A 21,983-nucleotide genomic window follows, 5' to 3' on the forward strand; every position below is an offset into this window, starting at 1 on the left:
GCTTAAATGGGTCAAAAATTCTAGAATAAAGGGGACATTGACTCAAAAGATAATTAAAGGTAGAATTGGCAGGGCTTTTACTGACAAATCAACTGAATATTGGTGAAGATGAGTTGTGTAATGAAAAGGTAGAATTCTTCTGTTTCTCTATTTTGGTTTGTATTAATATACATATTACCCCTGTTTTTCTTTTTCTTTAAGTTATTTTCATTCTTTTTGCAAGCTTTTTACTTGCAATTTCACTACTCCTTGAGACTTCATGTTTTAACCTCTTTTATTGTACTTTTATGTTTATTTATATCCAAATGCCCTTTTGGTTTTAAGATGCCTTACTTCTATGTTAGACTGAGTTGTTGTATATATGGATATATGTGTGTGTGTGTGTTAATATATAATATAGATATTATACTTCTACATAAAACTTCTAGGTGTCTTTTACTGAAAATCAAATGTTTTATGTATCCTGGTTTTTTTTTTAAGTTTGTCAAATAAGTATTGCTATTTATATAACTAATATGTTTGATGGCTCAGTTGAGAGTACATCTTTTACAAGTTCTTTATATGAATCTTTAGCATTTTAGATTCTGAGATATGACTCTATAAATAACGCTTTGGGGAAAGAAGAGGACAGAATTTTAGCAGTGAAAGCTGGCGTTACTTATTCAGAAACCTCTCTTTGAAGTCAAATATTTCTACTTTTAAATTAAGTATTTTTATTAAAAATGATAAGTTTTACTCTTTATAGCTAGATGTGACCAAAGCATATTTGTTTTGAGTCAGGAAATAGTTGATATTAATTGAATGATAGCATTCAATTAAAGTATGAATTAGTATGAATTCAATAAAGTATGAATTCAATTCTCTCAGAGACTTATACAACAAACCTACATAATTTGTGCATGTCTATATATTACAGATCTTGTCTTAAGATAATTTCAAGTTAAGTGAGCCATTTTTATTCCATTAGATATATATGTACATATTTTATATATTGCACAGATATAGAGATAGACAGATTATTGATCTGTAGATAGGTTGGTAGATAAAACTTTTATTAAAACAATACTTACAATGCCTAGCAAAATGCTATAGAGATAGATGGTGCTCAGTAGCTGTTGTTAGAATAAATAAATATATAGATGAAGTGATATGAGGTCACTCACATTTACAGATGCAGTAATTTCAAAGGGAAAATGTTGCTACTTTAATTTTTTTTACAAATGTTTTGCATTATCAGTCTCTTGGGATCCAATAGTCCAACCAGCTTCAGGGAGCAATCATAGCTTCGGGCAGCACTATTACTAAATGAAGTAAAACTGGAGTTTTCACTTCCAAGTATATACAGTTATGCAAAGGATCACGACTTACATTTGCCTTGACTCTTCTTTCCCCTTTATAGTGCAAATAAGGATAAAATATTATCTTTTACTGTCATCACAAATATCTCAACCTGATTTGTTGATGTCATAGTAATTCTGCCCAATGCATTCTACTGCTGTTTCTTCATAATGCTTGACAATGCATTGGTCTACCAACTCAATGAATAATAACAATTTACAAAAAAAGAACATACAAATTAGTTTATCACCAATAAGATCTTTTATAAAAAGAACATTTGAAGATAAATTTCCCTATTTTGAAAGGTTCTTTACTTTTTGTATGTGTTTGCTGCCTTTGTGTATCTTTTGGTTTCTTGATACAGGCTCTCTTCCCTCTAATGATTTCAATTGCTCTTTAGAGCGTAACAGCACTGCTTATGTTCTTCCATAAACGTTCCAACCATTTGTAGTGTTACCAGGAGAACTCTGCTAAGTATACTTTGTCAGTGATTGACAGATTATTGCTATATGCATCAGCTTCAGTAACCCTGTCTACCAATTATGAAATGTTCAGTATCAAAGATTATCAACTGAAATATCAAAAAATAAAATCGTAGGATTTTATAGAACTTTAATTTTTAAACCAGATTCTTATAAAATCATAAAGTTTTCACATTCCTAAGAAAAAAGTGATTTTTATCCATGCATTCACTTCTTGACATTTAGAAGGGAGGATCTACTCTCTACCAGGAAGATAAACATCAAGATTTGAAGATACATGAGTTCAGTTAAAGGAGAATGTCATATTATTAACTAATGACTATGAAATGTGATAGGCAGGTAGTACAGATATGTACTGACCATATAGGAATATGATAATAAAAGCAGGTAACTCTGTATAGAAAAGTCAGGAAAGGTTTCAAGGAAAAAGCAATTTTTGAGCCAAGATTCAAAAGTGTGTAGTGGATGAGGAAAAACCCTAACCTGAAGCTCAAACTATAGGGAGATCAAATTTTATGCTGTAAAATTTTAAAATAAATTTTTTTAAAAGTGAAGAGAGAAAACTCAGGGCAAAAAGAAAACATGTTTGAATTCAAATATATCCAAATCTAGACAAACACAATATATCAACCGCAAATTTTTACATTCATCACTTAAAGAACTGATTATTCTTTCAAGTCTTGAATCAACTGACATTTTTGTTAACATAAAAAGCACATTTTTGTATTATTTCTGCCTGTTTGACAATGATACAAACCCTTCCTGGTTTTATTAAGAATGAGGTTAGTGATGGGTAAAATTGCTGAATTACTAGCATTGAGAATGAGCTATTTTTTCCACTTTAGTGAGGCAGTTATCATCTACTCTTCTGCCAGTCTTACATCACACTTTGTTTTAATGGATGTGCTTCTAAGAGCCACAATAATAGTGAGTCATCATAAAAAGACTGTCTTTTTTCTTCCCTTACTCATTATGGTAGCATGAGTTTGCATTTTTATCAGTGGAAATGTACAGTGCCTTTTCTTACAGTGATAAGAACAATGGCAAATTAAGCAGGCAAAGTGTGGAATCTTTCCTGTGCTGGAGAAATCCCCTTTGGAGAAACGTACATCCATGGAAACTTTGTAATATACTTGACTAATCTATGAGCTGATATCAGATTGGCATGAGTTATGCAAACATTATAACATGATTTTGCCCGATGTTCTCTAGGTTCCAAAATTAGAGCACGTATAGCATATGTTTCTTTTCAGGGATGAATGAGATTTTTTTTTTTAAGTCAAGTGTGATTTAGTAACTTACCCAAACTTACAACATACCTAGTATAAAGGAGGGCATGAGTACTGATTTTGGTTAATCCACCTATGAACCCAAAATTGTATTTTTCTTCTTGCTGCTGCTGCAACCAATCTATATTTGAATTTAATTTTTAAGTATTAATACCAATTTCATGAATTGTTTCATGTGAATTTATGTATAGTGTTCTGGCCAGAATTCTTTATTGCATTTATTTGTGTAATTTGATTTCTTCCTGATTATTATGATGATCCATCCTTTTATCTAACCCTTCAGTCTACAGACACCAACACTTGGGAAGACAGAAAGTCAGATTTAAAATCTAACTCCACTAGTTACAAAATATGAAACACAGTAAATAATGAAAACAAAATCTTGGAATATTTTAAGATAGGCTTTATGTAAATTACAGAAAACAGGGGGCAGTAAAATTGATGCATTGACACTAACATACCGAAGTAGTGTAACAATTATAGTTCTGTATCATAATAGCACATAAGTGCTGAAGTAGAAACTTATAACTCTAAACTAAATTTATGTATCCTTGTACTGTTTATGTGTTTATGTTGTGTCATCTCCCAAAGAAAGTATATTTAGAGATGATAGGCCTGGGTTGTTTTAAACCAAGTAGATACACATTAAGTATAAAGTGTTTGCCCCAGAAAATGATGATTTTTTTTTAAAAAAGTGTCAAAATATATTTATTTACTGTTTTTTCTACTCCCAGCATTTTGCATTTATCTTTCTCAACACACCAAGTTAACTTATTGACTTTATTCTTTCAGCCTGACAATTAGCAGCAAGTATCAGAAGCTCAAATTTCTATGGTTCCAGGCAGGTTTGGTATTAAACGTGAGTGAGTGATAGGAACAGTGACCAACTGAAAAGTATGCGTCCCAACTAAGACAGGTGGCCACTACTTTGTCCAGAAAGTCACTGCCGTGTTGGAATGTGAATCCAGTGTTGCCAGATCTTCAAAATTTCAAACATAAGCAGGAATCTTGATTTTTTTTGTAGGTGTTAACTAGTTCAAAACCTTAAAATCATTGAGTGAGTCAAATAAATGTGTCTCTGGGTCACAGCTTGTTATATGCGCCTCTAGGCAGAGATGTGATTCTGTAGTGATGATCAGAGTGCCCTTCAATAAGGATCTTGCCACTGATCAAGTTCCCATGCCCTCTGCTCCTTCACTGTTTAATCAGTACTTCCTATTTTTGAGTGTGTGAAAAGAAACCCATAGAATATCCCCATTATATGTCGATAGATAGAAAGATCTGCCATAGTTGCTAACAGTTTTTACACAAAGAAATGTTATTTGTACCCATGCATTGCTTTCTCTCTGTGGTCTTCAATGACAGTTATTATTCTCTCCGTGCATGCTAAGTCGCTTCCGTCGTGTCTGACTCTTTGCAACCCCATGGACTGCAGCCTGCCAGGCTCCTCTCTCCATGGGCTTGTTCTCCAAGCAATACTAGAGTGGGTTGCCATGCCCCCCTCCAGGGGATCTTCCTGACCCAGGAATTGAACCTGAGGTTCTTATGTCTCCTGAATTGGGTAGGCAGGTTTCTTACCACTAGCACCACCTGGGAAACCTAGGTGATGACAATAGAAGATAATACTTCTATTATTTCCTCTAGCCTAATGTTATTAATAACCTTACATAAAACTTGATTATGCACAACTTCTTATTATATAGAATTATGATTCTTTAAACTTAAAGGAAAGAATATGGATTATTTCTTTTCTATACTCCCTCTTGAGAAAGTAAAGTACATATTTGTTCATTGTTCTAACCCCAGGTCCTAGGACATTCTCAGGCAAATAGAAGGTTGAATGAAATTAATTTATTAATGGAAGTTTTATTTTGTTTTATTCATTCATTCATTAAGTAAACCTTTCCTTAGCATAAACTATGCACCAAGCATGTTAATAAATATCATTTGATAAATGACTACAGCTGGAAGCACATTCTGCCTAGGAAAATATTACACTGGTCTTTAATTTAATGAGCTATAATTAAAATTTTTTCAGGTACCTTTTCAAATGCCTTTTTCAGATATTCAGTTATACCTTTATTGAAGTATAATTGAAAAAATTATAAGATATTTAAAGCATACACAGTGATAATTGGTATACTTATACACTGTGAAAGGAGTCCTCCCATCTAGTTAATTAACACACCTAATGGAATATAATCTACATTTTAAACTGCAAACCTAAATTTTGGCTTCAATTCTCTGTAGGACTTTTGAGAGGTGATCAATTTTTTTGTTTTAATTCTCCTTCCCAGAGAAGTGTAATAAGATCAAGTCATGTTTTATGTATATATACATATACAACTTCCCTGGTGGCTCAGTTGGTAAAGAATCTGCCTGCAATGCCGGAGACCACCTGCAATGCAAGAGACCAGAGTTTGATCCCCGGGTCAGGAAGATTTGCTGGAGAAGGAAATGGCAACCCACTCCAGTATTCTGGCCTGGAAAATTCCATGGAGAGAGGAGCCTTTCAGGCTACAGTCCAAAGGGTCACAAGAGTTGGACACAGTTTAGCAACTAAACCACATATATATATGCAAATATATGACTGCCACTTTATTAACTTTGACCCTATATACCAAATAGACTTGGGGGGGAAAAGCCAAACACTGCAAGTATACTAGCAAGAAAAAAAAATCACAAGTCAAGATCTCATGAATTAACTTTAATATAAACTTATTCTTGCTTTAAAGGTTTAGAACTTAATCACTTAAGACTATTTAACTCCATGTTTAAAAAGAAAAACTTTAGTGCTTCTATTCGATTAATAATAATAATTCACCTTTGCTCACTTGACTATTCTTTAGTAAGACAAAAATTTTATTAATAAAATCCCACATCAAAAACAGTACTTGCCAGTCATGTAGATTATCAAAAGTAAAGTGAAATCCCAACTTCAAAGGTGTTCAAATAGATGTGTTCTTGGGGAGTCATCTGTCTACATTCTATTTTTTGATGGTAAGATTTTTAGCAGTATGCCAAACGCTTCATATCAATCAGTCAATCATATATTTGTGTCAGATCCCATCCCATAGTAACAGCAGGGATGGATCACCAAAGTTAGTAGCAGTTTCAACCATCCAATTCAGTCAGGATCACCTATGCTAACTAGAATCAAAAGTAGCCTGATGTGTGATGATGGAGATATGCTAGCATAATATAGCCTGTTTATATTGGTTTTATATAATGGTTGTACTCTTAAATTAGACTCTAGATCTGCTACCAAAACCAGAAGATCAACTTGAACACAGGAATGCCTTTCTGTAAATGAAAATCTGGCTTATAAACAACAATATTAATATATTTCTTTTTCATCAAGGATTTTCATTTTCTTTTTGAAATTCCTCTTTGTCATATGGGGTATGAGTTGCCTCATTAACATTTGTTGCTTTCTAAGGATGGTAAACAGAATATTGGCTCCTGAAGATACCTGTATCTTAATTCTCAGAATTTGTGAATATGTTAAGTTATGTGACAAAGACGAATTAAGGTTGAAGATAGAATTACAGCTGCTAAGTAGCTGACCTTTTGACAGGGAGATAATCCTGGATTCTGTGGATTAGTCCAATGTAATCACAAGGGTCCATAAAAGTGAAAGGGGGATCAGAAGAGAAAATCAGCAAGATGGCAGAGTGAGAAAAAGTTTAACTAGAGGAAGCAGGCCATGAGCCAGTGAAAGTGAGCAGCCTCTAGAACTGCTGGAGGCAAGAGAATGGATCCTCCCCTAGAGCCTGGAGAAAGGAATGACACCTGCCAACACCCAGCAAGATTCACTCAGCATTTCTGACCTAAACAACTGTAAAATACTAAGCTTGTGGTCATTTGTTACAGCAGTCAAGCAAAGCAATATACTGAGGAAACAATTTTTTTCAGAAGTCTGTTTCACTGAAATTGCATTAATAAAATAAAAGTTAAAAATTTCAGAATTTTCTTAAGGCATTGTCCATTCATTCATTTTCAGGAGGTAATCCGTAGCAGCCAGGTCGACATTTCAAGAAGCAGCCAGGAAATGGAAAGAAATGAACCAGAAATTTCCGAAGCACACAAAATTGATGTTCTTGGAACAGAAATGGTAACTACTTAGAAAAAACAGTTTCCACACAGTTTCCAGAACTGTGTGGACATTCTGATCTTGTTATAAACAATTGTTTTTATTATCCTTTATGTATTTAATACCAATATACATCCTTCCCCACTTTGAAGTCTTTGAAATATAAAGTGAGCACCATAAAAATATAAGGGTACTTTTAGGTGTCCATTCGTATATGTTCTGTTACAGCATGAGCTCATGCATTAAAATAAATGGTCAGTGTTTAATTCACATCTCTCTATGTGTACTGAAGTCTTGGATGAAAATCAGTCTGCAATGTAGAATACATGTGCAATCCTGAAATAACTGATTTCTTAAAAACAATTATTTATTTAAAATTATCTTTAAACACAGGCCTCTCATCTTGAAAAGCACACTGAGGAAATAAACCAAGCTTCTCAGCTCCATCAATATGTTCAAGAAACAGGTAAGAATCTGATATTATTTGATTTGAATATATCTTTTTACGGTTGATGCTTCTGTGTTTGAATAGAGGACTTCCAAAGCACAAGCCTTCCCGCTAAATAAAGTTAGTAACTATTACTCATGATCCTAACAGAGACAGGGCAGTATTTCTATTTATAATTAGGTTCTGTCTATGCTAAGAGATGCAACAAGCTTCTAAAATATTTCATTGCCCTTCAACCTTATGATTATCCAAAAAGCCTAGAAGGTGATAAGCCAGTCACCTCTGAATTGTTTTTGCCTTGGGGATCTAGAATAAACTTGATGTTTATCAAGCTCCTTGGGAACAGAAAAGTTATCTAGATTGTATTACCTTTAATGATAGATTCAAGCATGTTTAAGTCTAATTCTCCAACCTACAGAAATGAGATTAGATTCCAGGCAAACTTGTGTAGCTGCATAAAATGGGTACAGAGTGTCTTGCCTGTAAAAGGAAAATGAGTTTTGCTGTTCCTAAGTGCTAAAAGGGAAGATTTAAGTCAACTGTGACCCAAGTATTACTTAACTATATCTGAATTTGGTTTTATTGTAGTTTTGCTTAAGGAAGTAGATCCTTTTCTGTTCTGCTGCTGTTCTTTTCTTGTTTTATAACTTTTATTATTATGTGAGCACAACAGCAAAGCATGCTTGTGGAAAATTTGGAAAATATATATATTAAAATAAATAACAACTTCATAACTTATGACTTTCCATCCAGTAACCACCATCATTTTTCTTCCTATATTTCCTACATCACTAACTTACCTAATGAAGTAGTGCCATATGTATACACTTATATCCTGAATACTTTTATTTAACTTACATTATAAGAAGTTTTCCATAGTATTATAATGACTTCTCAAACATCATGTTTGTTAGTTACATAATATCCATGGTGTTCTTTTCTGTTTATAGTCATAGATACACCTGAAGATGAAGAGATTCCAAAGGTTTCAACTAAGTTTTTAAAAGAACAATTTGAAAAGTCTGTCCAGGAAAAGGTCCTTTATTCTGACAAAGAATTGACCCCAGCCAAGCAGACTAAGGTAAGATAATAATTTCTCTGCACAGAGGCATGTTAAGTATAAAACCACATAACATTTTCAAATTATTGAATGAAGAGGTTTTTCAATAGCACAAAATATCCTGAACCAGTACTTATTCTGTTCCATAAGAAGAATATTATTCTACATGAGAAAAGCAGCAGAGAGAATTAAAACTTTTCTCACTAAAGCAAATTAGGGGAGAAAAAATTATGTATGCACTTAAGTTTAATAATTAACATTAGATAAAGTAATAAAGCCAGTTTTTAAATGTCATCTGCTTACTCTGTTGTGTTTAAAATTCCAAGGAACACAAAACAACCCTCAAAAGTACTTTAAGATTTTAATTGTCTCCCTCTAGATTACTCTGCATAGCACATTAAGTAAAGAAGGAAAGACAGTCAAGATTATGGGTAAATGTTAAAATACTGAGTTCCTGATGTATTGAATAGGGAATATAATTCTAAAAAGTGCAAATGGATTATAGGAAAGATAATAACATACACTGAATATTACTTTGAAGTAGGTCTCTAGATGGAGTCTATCACCTGTTGTTCCCAATGGAGATATCATAGCATGGGTAGGTAAAAGGCAGTGCTCAGAAAGTCTCCACCACTATACTCATCTTTATAAGATTTGATTTTCTCTCCCTTAAAGATTGAAAGTGAATCTGAAGAGACTTTAAAGCCATCATCAATTGTGGGTACCTCTTCTACTTCTTACACTTCAACCAGCCAGAGGAAGGAAACATCAACCACCAGATACCGTGACCACAGTACCACTTCCTCAACTCTGGCACAAATCAATGCCACTCCTTCGGAAAAGACAGAAGAATTTCCTCCTCCCCCACCCGACATGCTTCAACCTCCAGTAGATGTGACAGCGTTTTCCCAGTCCCCTGAACTCCCCAGCCCTCCTAGAATACCACCAGTCCCCAAAGAATTATACTCCAAACAAAGAAATTTGTATGAATTAAACCGTTTATATAAACACATCCATCCTGAGTTAAGGAAAAACTTAGAAAAAGATTATATCAGTGAGGTTTCTGAGATTGTTTCTCGTCAAGTGAATGCGGGGAGCTCAGCTTCAGCAGATGTGCAACAAGCCCGGTATGTTTTTGAAAATACGAATGACAGTTCTCAAAAAGGTCTGAACGCAGAAAGAGAACACTTGGAGTGGGATGAAATTCTGAAGGGGGAGGTGCAGTCCATGAGATGGATCTTCGAGAATCAGCCATTAGATTCCATCAACAATGGCTCTCCAGATGAAGACAACATCTCCAAGGGCATTGCTGATCAAGAAATCATCGCTGGTGGTGATGTGAAATATACCACATGGATGTTTGAAACCCAACCCATCGATACTCTGGGGGATCATTCTTCTGGCACCGAGGAACATGCTGAGAAAATTCCTGAGTTGGCCAGAGGAGATGTCCACACAGCCCGGTGGATGTTTGAAACAAAGCCGTTAGACTCAATGAATAAATTGCATCAAAGTCAAGAAGAATCAATAGCAACTGCCATAAAGGACATAACTGGGGGGGATGTCAAGACTGTGAGATACATGTTTGAAACTCAACATCTGGATCAACTTGGACAACTTCACTCAGTAGATGAGATGCACCTATTGCAACTCAGATCTGAGCTCAAAGAAATTAAGGGGAATGTTAAGAGAAGTATAAAATGTTTTGAAACGCAACCGTTATATGTTATTAGAGATGGCTCAGGTCAAATGCTAGAAATTAAAACTGTTCACAGAGAAGATGTTGAAAAGGGAGATGTGAGAACAGCACGTTGGATGTTTGAAACACAGCCCCTAGACACAATTAACAAAGATATAACAGAAATTAAAGTCGTCAGAGGAATATCCATGGAAGAAAATGTCAAAGGTGGGGTGAGTAGGGCCAAGTGGTTGTTTGAAACTCAACCTTTGGAGAAAATCAAAGAAGAGACAGAAGAGGTCATCGTTGAAAAGGAAACAGTAATAGGTACAGATGTCTCGAAAAAGTGTTGGATGTTTGAAACACAGCCATTAGATATTCTGAAAGAAGTTCCTGATGCAGACCATCTAAAGTCTGAAGAGATAATAGGGGGTGATGTACAAACTACTAAGCAACTATTTGAAACACTTCCAATAGAGGCTTTAAAAGATAGCCCTGATGTAGGAAAACTTCAAAAAATCACTGCTTCTGAAGAAGAAAAGGGGGATGTCAGGCACCAAAAATGGATTTTCGAAACCCAACCTCTGGAAGAGATTAGAGAAGATAAAAAAGAGTACATACGAACAGTGAAACTTGAAGAAGTTGACAGAGGCGATGTAAGGAATTATACACATATCTTTGAATCAAACAACTTGATTAAATTTGATGCATCACATAAAATAGAGGTGGAAGGAGTCACCAGAGGTGCTGTAGAGTTAAATAAATCACTCTTTGAAACAACACCATTATATGCCATTCAAGATCACCTTGGAAAATACCATCAAGTAAAGACAGTCCAGCAAGAAGAAATCCTAAGAGGTGATGTAAGAAGCTGTAGGTGGCTTTTTGAAACAAGGCCCATTGATCAGTTTGATGAAAGCATTCATAAATATCAGATAATTAGAGGAATATCTGCTCAAGAAATACAGACTGGGAATGTAAAATCCGCAAAGTGGCTATTTGAAACCCAACCACTTGATTCGATTAAACATTTTAGCAATACGGAAGAAGTAGAAAATAAAACTGAACAAGTCACTGATATTGTTAAAGGGGATGTCAAAACCTGTAGATGGCTTTTTGAAACCCAGCCAATGGAATCTCTCTATGAAAAAGTTTCATTAATGACTGGCAGTGAAGAAATTCATAAGGGAGATGTCAAAGCCTGTACCTGGCTCTTTGAAAATCAGCCACTTGATACCATAAAAGATGACTCCGAAGCAACAGTCAAATTGCAAACTGTGAAACAAGAGGAAATCCATGGTGGGGATGTTCGTACGACATGTTTCCTTTTTGAGACAGAAAATCTGGACAGCATACAAGGAGAAGAAGGAAAGGAGATCAAAGCCATGGAAATGGATATCCAAGCTGGGGATGTCTCCAGCATGCGGCATAAATTTGAAAGTCAGTCCTTAGATTCTATAAGTTCTGGTTCAGAGGAGGTTTTGAGAAAGATCAAAACCCTAAAGACTGAAGATATTCAGAAAGGCAATGTTTTAAATTGTAGGTGGCTCTTTGAAAACCAACCAATTGATATGATAAAAGAAAGTCAAGAAGGTAATGAATTAGTTAAGACAGTGACAGACATACAAGGTGGAAATGTAAGAAAGGGGTGCTTTATTTTTGAGACTTTTTCTTTAGATGAGATTAAAGAAGAATCGGACTATATTAGCACCAAGAAAACAATTACTGAAGAAGTAATAAAGGGCGATGTAAAAAGCTATAGAATGCTCTTTGAAACCCAGCCACTTTATGCCATTCAAGATCGAGAAGGGTTTTATCATGAAGTGACTACAGTTAAAAAGGAAGAGGTAATTCACGGAGATGTACGAGGGACAAGGTGGCTTTTTGAAACAAAACCATTAGACTCAATTAATGAATCTGAGACTGTGTATGTGATTAAATCTGTCACACAAGAAGACATTCAGAAGGGAGCTGTTAGTTCTGTTAGATATAGATTTGAAACCCAGCCACTGGATCAGATTGCAAAAGAATCATGTGATATTGTGCCCACTGTGGACTGTATTCAAGGTGGGGATGTAAGGACAAGTAAACAATTCTTTGAGTCTGAAAATTTGGATAAGAATACTTATGTAAGAACAGTAAGTGTCAATGAAATACAGAAGGGCAATGTTAAAACATCCACTTGGCTATTTGAGACCCATACTCTAGATGAACTGAGAGGAGAAGGGTCAGAATATGAAAGTATCAGAACAGTCACCCAGGAAGACATGCAGAAAGGTGATGTGAAGCAGGCAGTGTGGCTCTTTGAAAATCAAACTTTGGATTCTATTAAGGAAGCAGATGAAAGCATCACAAAAATCACCAAGGAAGAAATCCCTCCTGCTGATGTCAAGACAACTACATGGCTCTTTGAAACCACACCCCTTCACAAATTTACTGAAAGTACGGTAGAGAAGGTGGAAATTATTGGCAAGAGCATTAAAGAAACCTTAGGAGAGCTGTACTCTCAAAAAGTTATCGAGGCTCCTGGAATCATCATTGAAGCTGATGAGGTTGGGGATGTTCGAATGGCAAAATACAAGCTAATGAATCAAGCATCACCTGAGATACAGAAAGAAGAAATTGTCAAGGTTGACCTCAGAAATATAATGGTGAACCTTCTTTCCAAAAGAGACTGTAAGAAAAGAGAGATTTTGGTCAGTGAAGAAGAGAAGGGAAATGTTAATCTGACCAAAACTCAGTTATTAAACAGATCAACAGAATTTCATGCTGAAAAAGAAGAGATAGTGAGTGGTGATGTCCAACAAGCAATAAAAAACCTGTTCTCTGAGGAAAGATCTGTAAAGAAAGGGATTTTGATTCAGGAAGATGAAAGAGGTGATATTAACATGACTATCTATTGTCTTCTTCATGAAAACGCTGGTGACACAATTAAGCGTGAAGAAGTAGTAGCGGGTGATGTAAAACGTACGATTCATAATTTGCTATCTTCCATTTCAAACAATAAAATATCTGAAAGGGTTAAAATTGATGCCTCTGAGAGAGGAAACGTTCAGTTTTTTACAACATGCATAGAAACTGGAGCTTTGGATTATCTCAAACAACTTCAGACAGGCTCAAATGAAACACTAACAGTTAGGAAACAAGAAAAAGAGGAAGAAATAATTGGTGGTGATGTAGAAGGCACAAAACTGTTATTAAAGAAAAGACGATCTCAGGTTGAACGTACTGTTAATGAAACTGACATCATCCCAGGAGATGTGCATAATACAGTTAAGGTTTTTCTGACAGAGCCTCAGAATACACCTTGTAAGTTACCCAAAGAAGAAATTATTAAAGGTGATGTGAAGTCAACCCTAAACTCCCTCAGCCAGGCCGTAAGTCAGAAAACAGTGGCTAAAACAGAAGAAATTATAAAAGGTGACATGCTGACCACCCTCAAGTCACTTAAGGAATCAAGTCAAAAATGGAAGAACTCTAAACAGCCTGATGTCATCCCTGGGGATATTGAGAAAGCTATTGAATGCCTTGAAAAGACTGCACAGACGAGGACGGAAATACTGAAAAAGGAACTTATCCTAGATGACCTTGAGGCATCATTAAGGAATCTAAAAGAAACACAAAGAGCTTTCAAAGAGGTAAATAAAAGTTCAGTCAAAGATGATGTGCAGACGGTGATGGCAGGATCCAAAGAAGAGCAGGAAGCAGGGGTTCATCAGGTGACTGTCCAGAGGGACAAAAAAAGCATTCTTCAGCCAAGACCAGGACCCTTTCAGCCAGCAGCCAGGTGGCAGGAGGGAACAGACGTTCTCAATCAAGCTACAGACAAATCTTGTCATGGAGATTTAATGAAAGAAAGAACTGAGGTTAATCTTCCAAAAGCCCCCAAAGGCACCGTAAAGATTGTCGTAGATCGCGAACAAAACAATGATGCTCTTGAGAAAAACCTTAGAAAACTATCTAATTCACACCAAGCGGGTATCTGGACTGATAACACGACAGAGCAACATCTTAGGGATGAACACGCAAGCGGACAGTTGACTTCAACCCTGTCAGTTAGGGAACATCGAAAAACCAAGGGATCAGAGACAGCGAGAGAACAGAAGGAGGCTGTCTTTTGGCAATCTACTGATAAAACATTTGGAAAGCAACAGACTGACACTTGCGAACTGAGGAATGACCGCCAGAAGATTGAGGTTTTCCCTGTCAAGAGTCCTAAAAATACCAAAAACACTAAAACATCAACAGATACACAAAGCTCTAGGCCTGGCTTAACCCAGGGTCCAGTCTACAAGATGGTTGGAGAAACACATGAGGTTTCAGAGGACTTTCAAAAGCAGACTCTGTTAAAGCAAGAAAAGCAATATTCTAATAAAGATATAATGAGAAAGAATGTGACCCCTCAACCAGAGTGGCAGACTTTGCCTGTGAATCAAGACATGTCAAATGTAACAGAAGTGAAAGTCTCCCAAAAAAGCCACAATCAACTTAAGGCAACTGACAAAAAGCAGACTGATAGTCATCTGAAGAACCAGGACTTTCTAATGAAGACAAATACCGCCAAAGACTTAAAAATGGCAATGGAAATGTCCTTTAATCCAGTCAAATTTAACCCTGAAAATAATGCGAAGGAAAATGAGTTCCCTCTTCCACCTCCATCTCCACCTCCTCTACCTTCCAATGCATCATCTGAAATTGAATTTCCTCTTCCTCCTCCACCTCCTTTAACGATGTTGCCTGAAAAAAATGTGTTTCCTCCTTCACTGTCCACTGAGAAGATACAGGCTGAATTTGAAAATTTTCCAGGGCTCCCTCTTCCTCCACCACCAGAAGATGAGAAATTTGAAAGAGAATGTCTATCCATGTTTCCACCACCACCCCCTCCTCCTCCAGCTCCAACTCTAAAACCAGCACATCTCCTTTCTTCTTCTGTTCAAGAAAAGCATAATGGAACATTTATACAACATTCCCAAGAGGAAGCCTCAAGTTCTCAGGCTAAAGTCATAACAGGAAAACCTGGAGGACGTTTGCCACCTCCCACACTCCCCAAACCCAAGTTTCCCAAGAAGGTAGAAGATATAAAGAATCATAGTTCCCCAAAAGTTGATTTGGAAAATTCTCTGCCAGCTACAGAATGTAAAATGACTCCCTCAAAGGATCAGAAAAGAGTAATAATGGCAACTAGCAGTGAACACATAGAGACAAAGCAGAACGTATCTAGCAAAAGTCTTGATAAAAGAAAACAACTATCTATGAACTCTACAAGGTCTTTCTCACAGGCAGTTCCAGAAAGTTCACCACCCAACAAAAAGCCTATAGCACCTCTCATAAAATCTCATTCATTTCCAGCAGGCTCAGGACAGCAAAGTCCAAAACCTTATATGAGAAAATTTAAAACACCTTTAATGATTGCTGAAGAAAAATACAGACAACAAAGAGAGGAGCTTGAAAAACAGAGACAGGGGAGTTCAGGCTACCACATAGTTAGAACAGAAAGCCAAAATCAAAACGTGTCAGAGTTGAAAAAGGAAATGCTGTTACAAAGACCGAAGGAGGGGGTCCCCCTCGCTGGAATGGATTCAGAGGTCACTGTGGCCCAAACCAACACAGACTCTCAAAGTCTTCCTCAAGAACTAGGGGTCTGTACTGATAACCAGCTTTCCACAACACCAGCAGTGACATTGCCTGTCAAGGGGTTCCAGCATGTTCCAGCAACCTTGGGAGGCAAAGATACCATGAAAAAGGAAGTTTTGCAGAGCTCCAAGGATATGGTCCAATCTAAATCAGCTTGTGAAATTCAACAGAGGAAGCAAGAATGTAGGACACAGCAAACACAACAGAAGCATCTGGAGCAGTTGCACTTGCCCGCAAGCAAACCAGTTTCCCCCAGTCTCAAAGTTAAAACCATCAAGGTTCCAATTCTAGGTCATAAGTTAAATGAAACAAACCACAGCTATGAAAGTCATAAAAAGCAATCTGAAGTTGATACTCAAACCATTACCAAACAACAGTACCAGGAAACCAAGAGAACAGAAGCAAGGATTGAAGGCAGTAGCAATAAGCAATCAGTGACTGAAAAATATTATCAATTACCTGCAAAGGAGAAGAGAGTAACAATACAATTACCTACAGAAACCACAGGGAAAAGCCACGAAAGCAAGCTCAATATAGCTCATGAGAAGCAAAGAGAATTTAGAGAATCTGAGAGTGGGAAGCTTTTAAGAAGTGAAGAAACAATTCAGGGACCACCAATGATTGGTCCAAAGAAAGAAAGTCTAATAGTTGAAACAAAACAAGAACATTTGAATAAATCAGCTCAGAAGGTAGTTGAACAAAAGGTTGCTGAGGCACATCTTGATTCTGAGACTCAGAATTTCCAGCAAACACATACACAGTCTTTTGAAAGTCAAGCTGAACATAAAAAATTGCCCCAGCCAAATAATAATCTGCAGGAAGAAAAATATCTTGGCGTCAAGGGCATACAACAGAAACAAGTCTTTTCTAATACTAAAGAGTCAAAGCAAGAGATTACACAGAACAAATCTTTATTTTCCTCTGTGAAAGAATCCCAGCAGGATGATGGAAAACGTGCTGTAAATGTATTGGAATTCTTGAGAAAACGTGAAGAACTACAACAGATTCTGTCCAGGGTAAAAGAGTTTGAAGCAGAGCCAGATAAAAATGGCCTTAAGACATTTCAGACGCTGTTAAATATTATTCCAGTATGGCTATTAAGTGAAGAAAAAAGAGAATATGGAGTTCGCATTGCTATGGAGAATAACATAGAAAAAATCAAAGAAGAAATAACACACATTAAGACTCAGACAGAGGATATGCTTGTGTCCTGTGAAAATACAATTCAAACGGCCATGATATCGTCTAAAGCAGGAAAGCAGAGAAATAAAGCTACCAGTCTTAATGAAACATTATGTAAAGTGTCCAATGCTAATGTAAGTTACAATAAAAATATCCAGCAGAAAGAAAATACAATTGTGGAAAAAGCAGAGCACCACCAAATAGCAACGCATCAAGAAACTACTGCTCATCAAGTGAAAACCCATCAGGAAATTAAACTAGATGATGCCAAGGTTCCTCCTCCGTCTTTAAAAACACGCCCACCGTCACCAACTTTCATAACAATCGAGTCTACCGCCCGGCGAACAGAAACCTCTCCTAAGGATGAGCTTTCCCAGTCCCCGATAAAGGACAGTTCTGCTGAACCGTCACCAAGACCATCACAACCAACTAGAATCCTCAGAGCAAATACCTCCCCTTCTCCACCCAAGAGTCGCTCTGAACAACTTGTGAAGCTCAAAGACACCACTGCGAAGTTATCCAGAGGGATCATCCCTTGTTCGTCGATAACCCCGGTTCCCATCGTGGAGAAGAGGTCTGAGATCGTCAAGTCTCCTGCAACACTTCGCCGTCAAATTAAGATAGAGGCTCGTGGTAGGGACTCTCCACCTACAATCACAATACCTATAACTGTAAATCATGCTGATAGTGGTTCTTTCAAAGAATCCATGGAAGCTCAAGAGGAAGTAAGGACAGTAGAGAAAAGGTCGACTTACGTTCACAAAGATGGAGTAAATTCCGCTAAAGACGTAGTGCCAGACACTGAGAGTTTTGACGCAGTGGAAATCATCCGCAAAGTCGAAGGACCGCGCCTGTCAGAGCACACGCAGAGATACGAAGCCGCCAACAGGACTGTTGAAACGGCTGAAAACTTCATGAGTGACCGTGCAAATGAAATAAACAGGTGGTTCAGGGGATTTGAGGATGGCCTAAGTTTTGACACACAGTCAAATAGAAGAGTGTATGTAAATGGAGAAGCAAATCGTAATATAAAACAAGAAAGCCGTTCATTTTGTAAGGAGGAATTTGGATTAACATCCTCAGAAAGCGCTAGCTTTACGGGTTTTTCTCACAGTCGTCCTGGAGAGCTGCAAGAAATGATGCCCGTCAAGCTGCCCAGCATACGCTCTGAAACAAGGTCTCGCAGTGAACATTTCTCAGACGTGGATGCATTTGAGAGTCAGGTTGTTGGGTCGAAGACGACAGTCTCTTCGTCACATGGCTCGGAAGCTGGCAGATCTCGCTTTGACTTCAAGCACGCCCCACCCACCTACGAGGATGTCATCGCTGGCCACATTTTAGATGTTTCTGATTCACCTAAAGAACTCAGGAGGAATTTTCAACAGACGTGGCAGGAGAGTGAAAGAGTTTTTGAAAACCTGGGATATGCAACCTCAGATGCTTCTGCAACTGAGATGGAAACCACCTTCCAAGAGGAATCTGCATTTATACGTGGTAAATGACCTTGCAAAGAGTGAAGTAAGATTAACCCTTTAAAGGCACAGAACTAAGACGACTTGCAATTAAAAGAGTACATGGAAAGAACTAAACAACAGAATCTAAAACTAACAGCTTTCTCTGGTTGTTGCTATCCTTCCCTTTACCATGCCTGCTTTTACTACTTTCTCTTTACAAAAGCATTTAGTATGATTCACCAGCCCTGTGTGAGACTAACAAACACTACTAAATAGGTTATTGAGACCTGCGTTTGTCAAGGTAAATAAGGCTTTGGATAAAGCAGCAGGTATAATAATAATTGTTATTGTGATAGCATTAATTATTTATATGGAATTATATATGTATTAATTATTGTATACCATTAGTACATTATGAGTGTTTCTTATTAAAATATTATTTTATGCACTTGTTAAAGGCAATATGAGATAATATTTCTTGACCTATAATTGATAGATTTTTAACTGCCAGACTTAAGTGGTATTTGAGTTTGCATTCAATACAACCTGGTAATAATCCAAGAAACAATTTACACTCGGCATATGTGCTTTAAGGATATTCATTGATTGGGATCTCTGACAAAAGTGTAGGTACGAAATTAGACCTTTTGTATATGTAATTATTGTTGCTGAGTTGGGTGGAATTGGCTCTCTAATGCCACTGCTACTTTCCCCCTGTAATTGATTTTCTTTTGCCTTTTTTAAACCCCAAAGTATTGCTCAGTTGGCCTCATTCACAGATAAACATGAACAATAATTTTAAAATATAATCATATTTGGAAGAAGAGAGATTTAAAACACATGAACTTAGTACAGATTTTTTAACATCAGAGAACAGCTCATTTCTTTATATTTTCCTCCTTTTTACAATTAATGAGGCTTCACAATAAAAAGATTTGACATAATTAATGTAGCCCATTATTATGAATAGATTGAAAGAAATAGCAAGCCTAAAAATAAAAACTTCTGAAACTAATAATTCTGCCCTTATCATATTTGCAACATATGTGTCTACTTTATCAGGTTAATATGATTTCTTAATGTACTGGCTTCTGGCATAATTAAGCAAAGCTGTCTAATTTCAAATTTCAATTTTAGTTTCTGTTAACTAAAGACATAAAAAATACCAGGAAACTGGTGTTAAATATAGAAGTGTGTCTCCTATTAGAACAAAATAAACAAAGGAGATTTCTTAGTAGCCCAAATTGAGCATCAAAACATTAAAGTGTGTGTATATAATATTTATTTATATAAAGAACAGTGCACATATATGCTCATATATAAAACTACTACAAAAGCTTATTCTTACAGAATAGTTGTGAGAATCAAAACAATACTCTGGCAAAAGTTGTGTTAGTTTTGAACCACTATGCAAACACTGCTAATATAACTATGCAAACACTTGGTAATTTAACTATGATTACTCATAGGAACTGGCATTCTCATGTGACTTTGGTAGAGGTAGGGAAATCGTAAGAGGCTGACACAAGAATCCCCAAAGCCCTGAAATCTTAAGCTATTTAGACTGAGGACAGATGGCCCTGAATAGTTCAGTGTATTTAGGAGTCTCCTCTTATTGTTAAGAATTGGTGTCACAGAGTCAACAGTAAGTCATCAAGAAAATACCTAAACAAATAAAATATCAGCTGAAAAAATATATGTATATATTTTAGAAAATCTCTGCAGAATACTTTAAAGACTAAAACTTTAGACCAAGTTAGGTATAAACTTTTATATATATGGAAAGTTCAGTCATTTAGAATGATAAGTGGTCTCAGGAGGTCTCCTCATGGCCGATTTTCCTATATATTCTTTTCAGTGTATTAAAGTTAATGAGCACATTTTACTCATGTATATTTTTGAAAATAATAAAAATTAATTTGTACCATGTATAAATAGTAGAGAAACCAGAATAAGGTTGATTGTACCAGAACCTTAAGCCTAATGGCAGATGCCCCACATCCAGAGAAGGAACATCGAGACCAGTTGTGTTAGAGCTTTCTGCACTAATTGCATGGCCAGTTAATATGCTGTTACTGTTTGTTTTGTTTTTACAATGTGACTGAAAACAGTATTACATAAGCTCTTATACATTTTTATTTTTAGAAACTGCAACTCCAAGACCAGGAAGTATGTATACTTTGTCAAAAGACGGTTTATCCAATGGAGTGCCTAGTAGCAGACAGGCAGAGTTTTCATAAATCCTGTTTCCGCTGCCACCACTGCAACAGTAAACTGAGGTAAAACTGTTTTGTGGCCTGGGGCACAAATATTCAAAGAGCTTGCAGTATACTTATAACATCATGTCTCTACAAAGACGTCAGTTTTTCCAAATCCTGTTGCCATCAGTTAAAACAACAAATGGAAATGTGGTCATTTTCTATGTTGCTCAGGGTGGCTGTTAACTTTTTCCTTTTGAGGTTTTGCTTTCTTAAAATTCAGAAGGGTCCCTTTAGTCCAAGCATGAAAATCACATAGATAAGAGAAGTAACTCTCACCACCACCAGCCTCTCCCAATGCCATGCTCCATTGCGTGAGCAGAATGATCTTTCTAAAAATGCAAATCTGGGATCACTTCCTAGTTTTCAACATATAATGGCTTCTTCTATTCCCCCAAATTAACATATAAATATGAATTAGAAAGCAATTCAGCATCTCCTCCCTTCTCATCTCCCAACACCCCTTCCTCCTGTTGTATGTTGCTTTTCATGAAGACTGAATTTCAGTTCCTCAAAGTCATTTTTTTCTCTCACATCTAGCTGATTCCAAATGTTGTTGCTGCTCCTTGGAGGAGTTTTCCCATGCCTCACCCCCAGATCATTACTCAGACCTCAACTGAGACTTTATGTCTTTGAAGTGACCTGCTTTTACCCCTGTGTATGGATCACAGCATCTCCTGTGCTCATCCCATTCTAACATAGTCTAGTGTAATTGTCCCTGGCTGTAGGAAATGTGTCAATGTTTGTAAATACCAAGTAAACCCAAACATACAATAAGGACTCAAAAGTATTTATTCAATGACTGTTATTTTTTAAAAGCACTATATAAAACCCAGGCTTCCCTGCTGGCTCAGATGGTAAAGAATCTGTCTGTAATGTGGGAGACCTGGGTTCGATCCCTGGGTCAGGAAGATCTCCTGGAGGAGGGCATGGCAACCCACTCCACTATTCTTGCCTGGGGAATCCCCATGGAGTAGGGTAACCTAGTTGGCTACCCCTAGTTCTTGGGGTCAGAAAGAGTCAGACACAACTGAGCAATTAAACACAGTACAGTACATATAAAACCC

At 36.6% G+C, this 21,983-nt stretch overlaps 1 protein-coding gene across 1 annotated transcript in view; it reads left to right on the plus strand.

The window, feature by feature from the left end:
* Positions 1-21,983, plus strand: part of XIRP2 (xin actin binding repeat containing 2) — a 73,385-nt gene that overhangs the window by 45,966 nt on the left and 5,436 nt on the right. Inside the window, 5 exon segments of the mRNA XM_065931687.1 lie at positions 7,113-7,223; positions 7,596-7,668; positions 8,601-8,731; positions 9,386-18,698; positions 20,820-20,937. Coding sequence (XP_065787759.1) covers positions 7,113-7,223; positions 7,596-7,668; positions 8,601-8,731; positions 9,386-18,698; positions 20,820-20,937 — 9,746 coding nt within the window.

Source organism: Muntiacus reevesi, chromosome 3 (genome assembly GCF_963930625.1).
Source record: "Muntiacus reevesi chromosome 3, mMunRee1.1, whole genome shotgun sequence".
Classification (NCBI taxonomy): domain Eukaryota; kingdom Metazoa; phylum Chordata; class Mammalia; order Artiodactyla; family Cervidae; genus Muntiacus; species Muntiacus reevesi.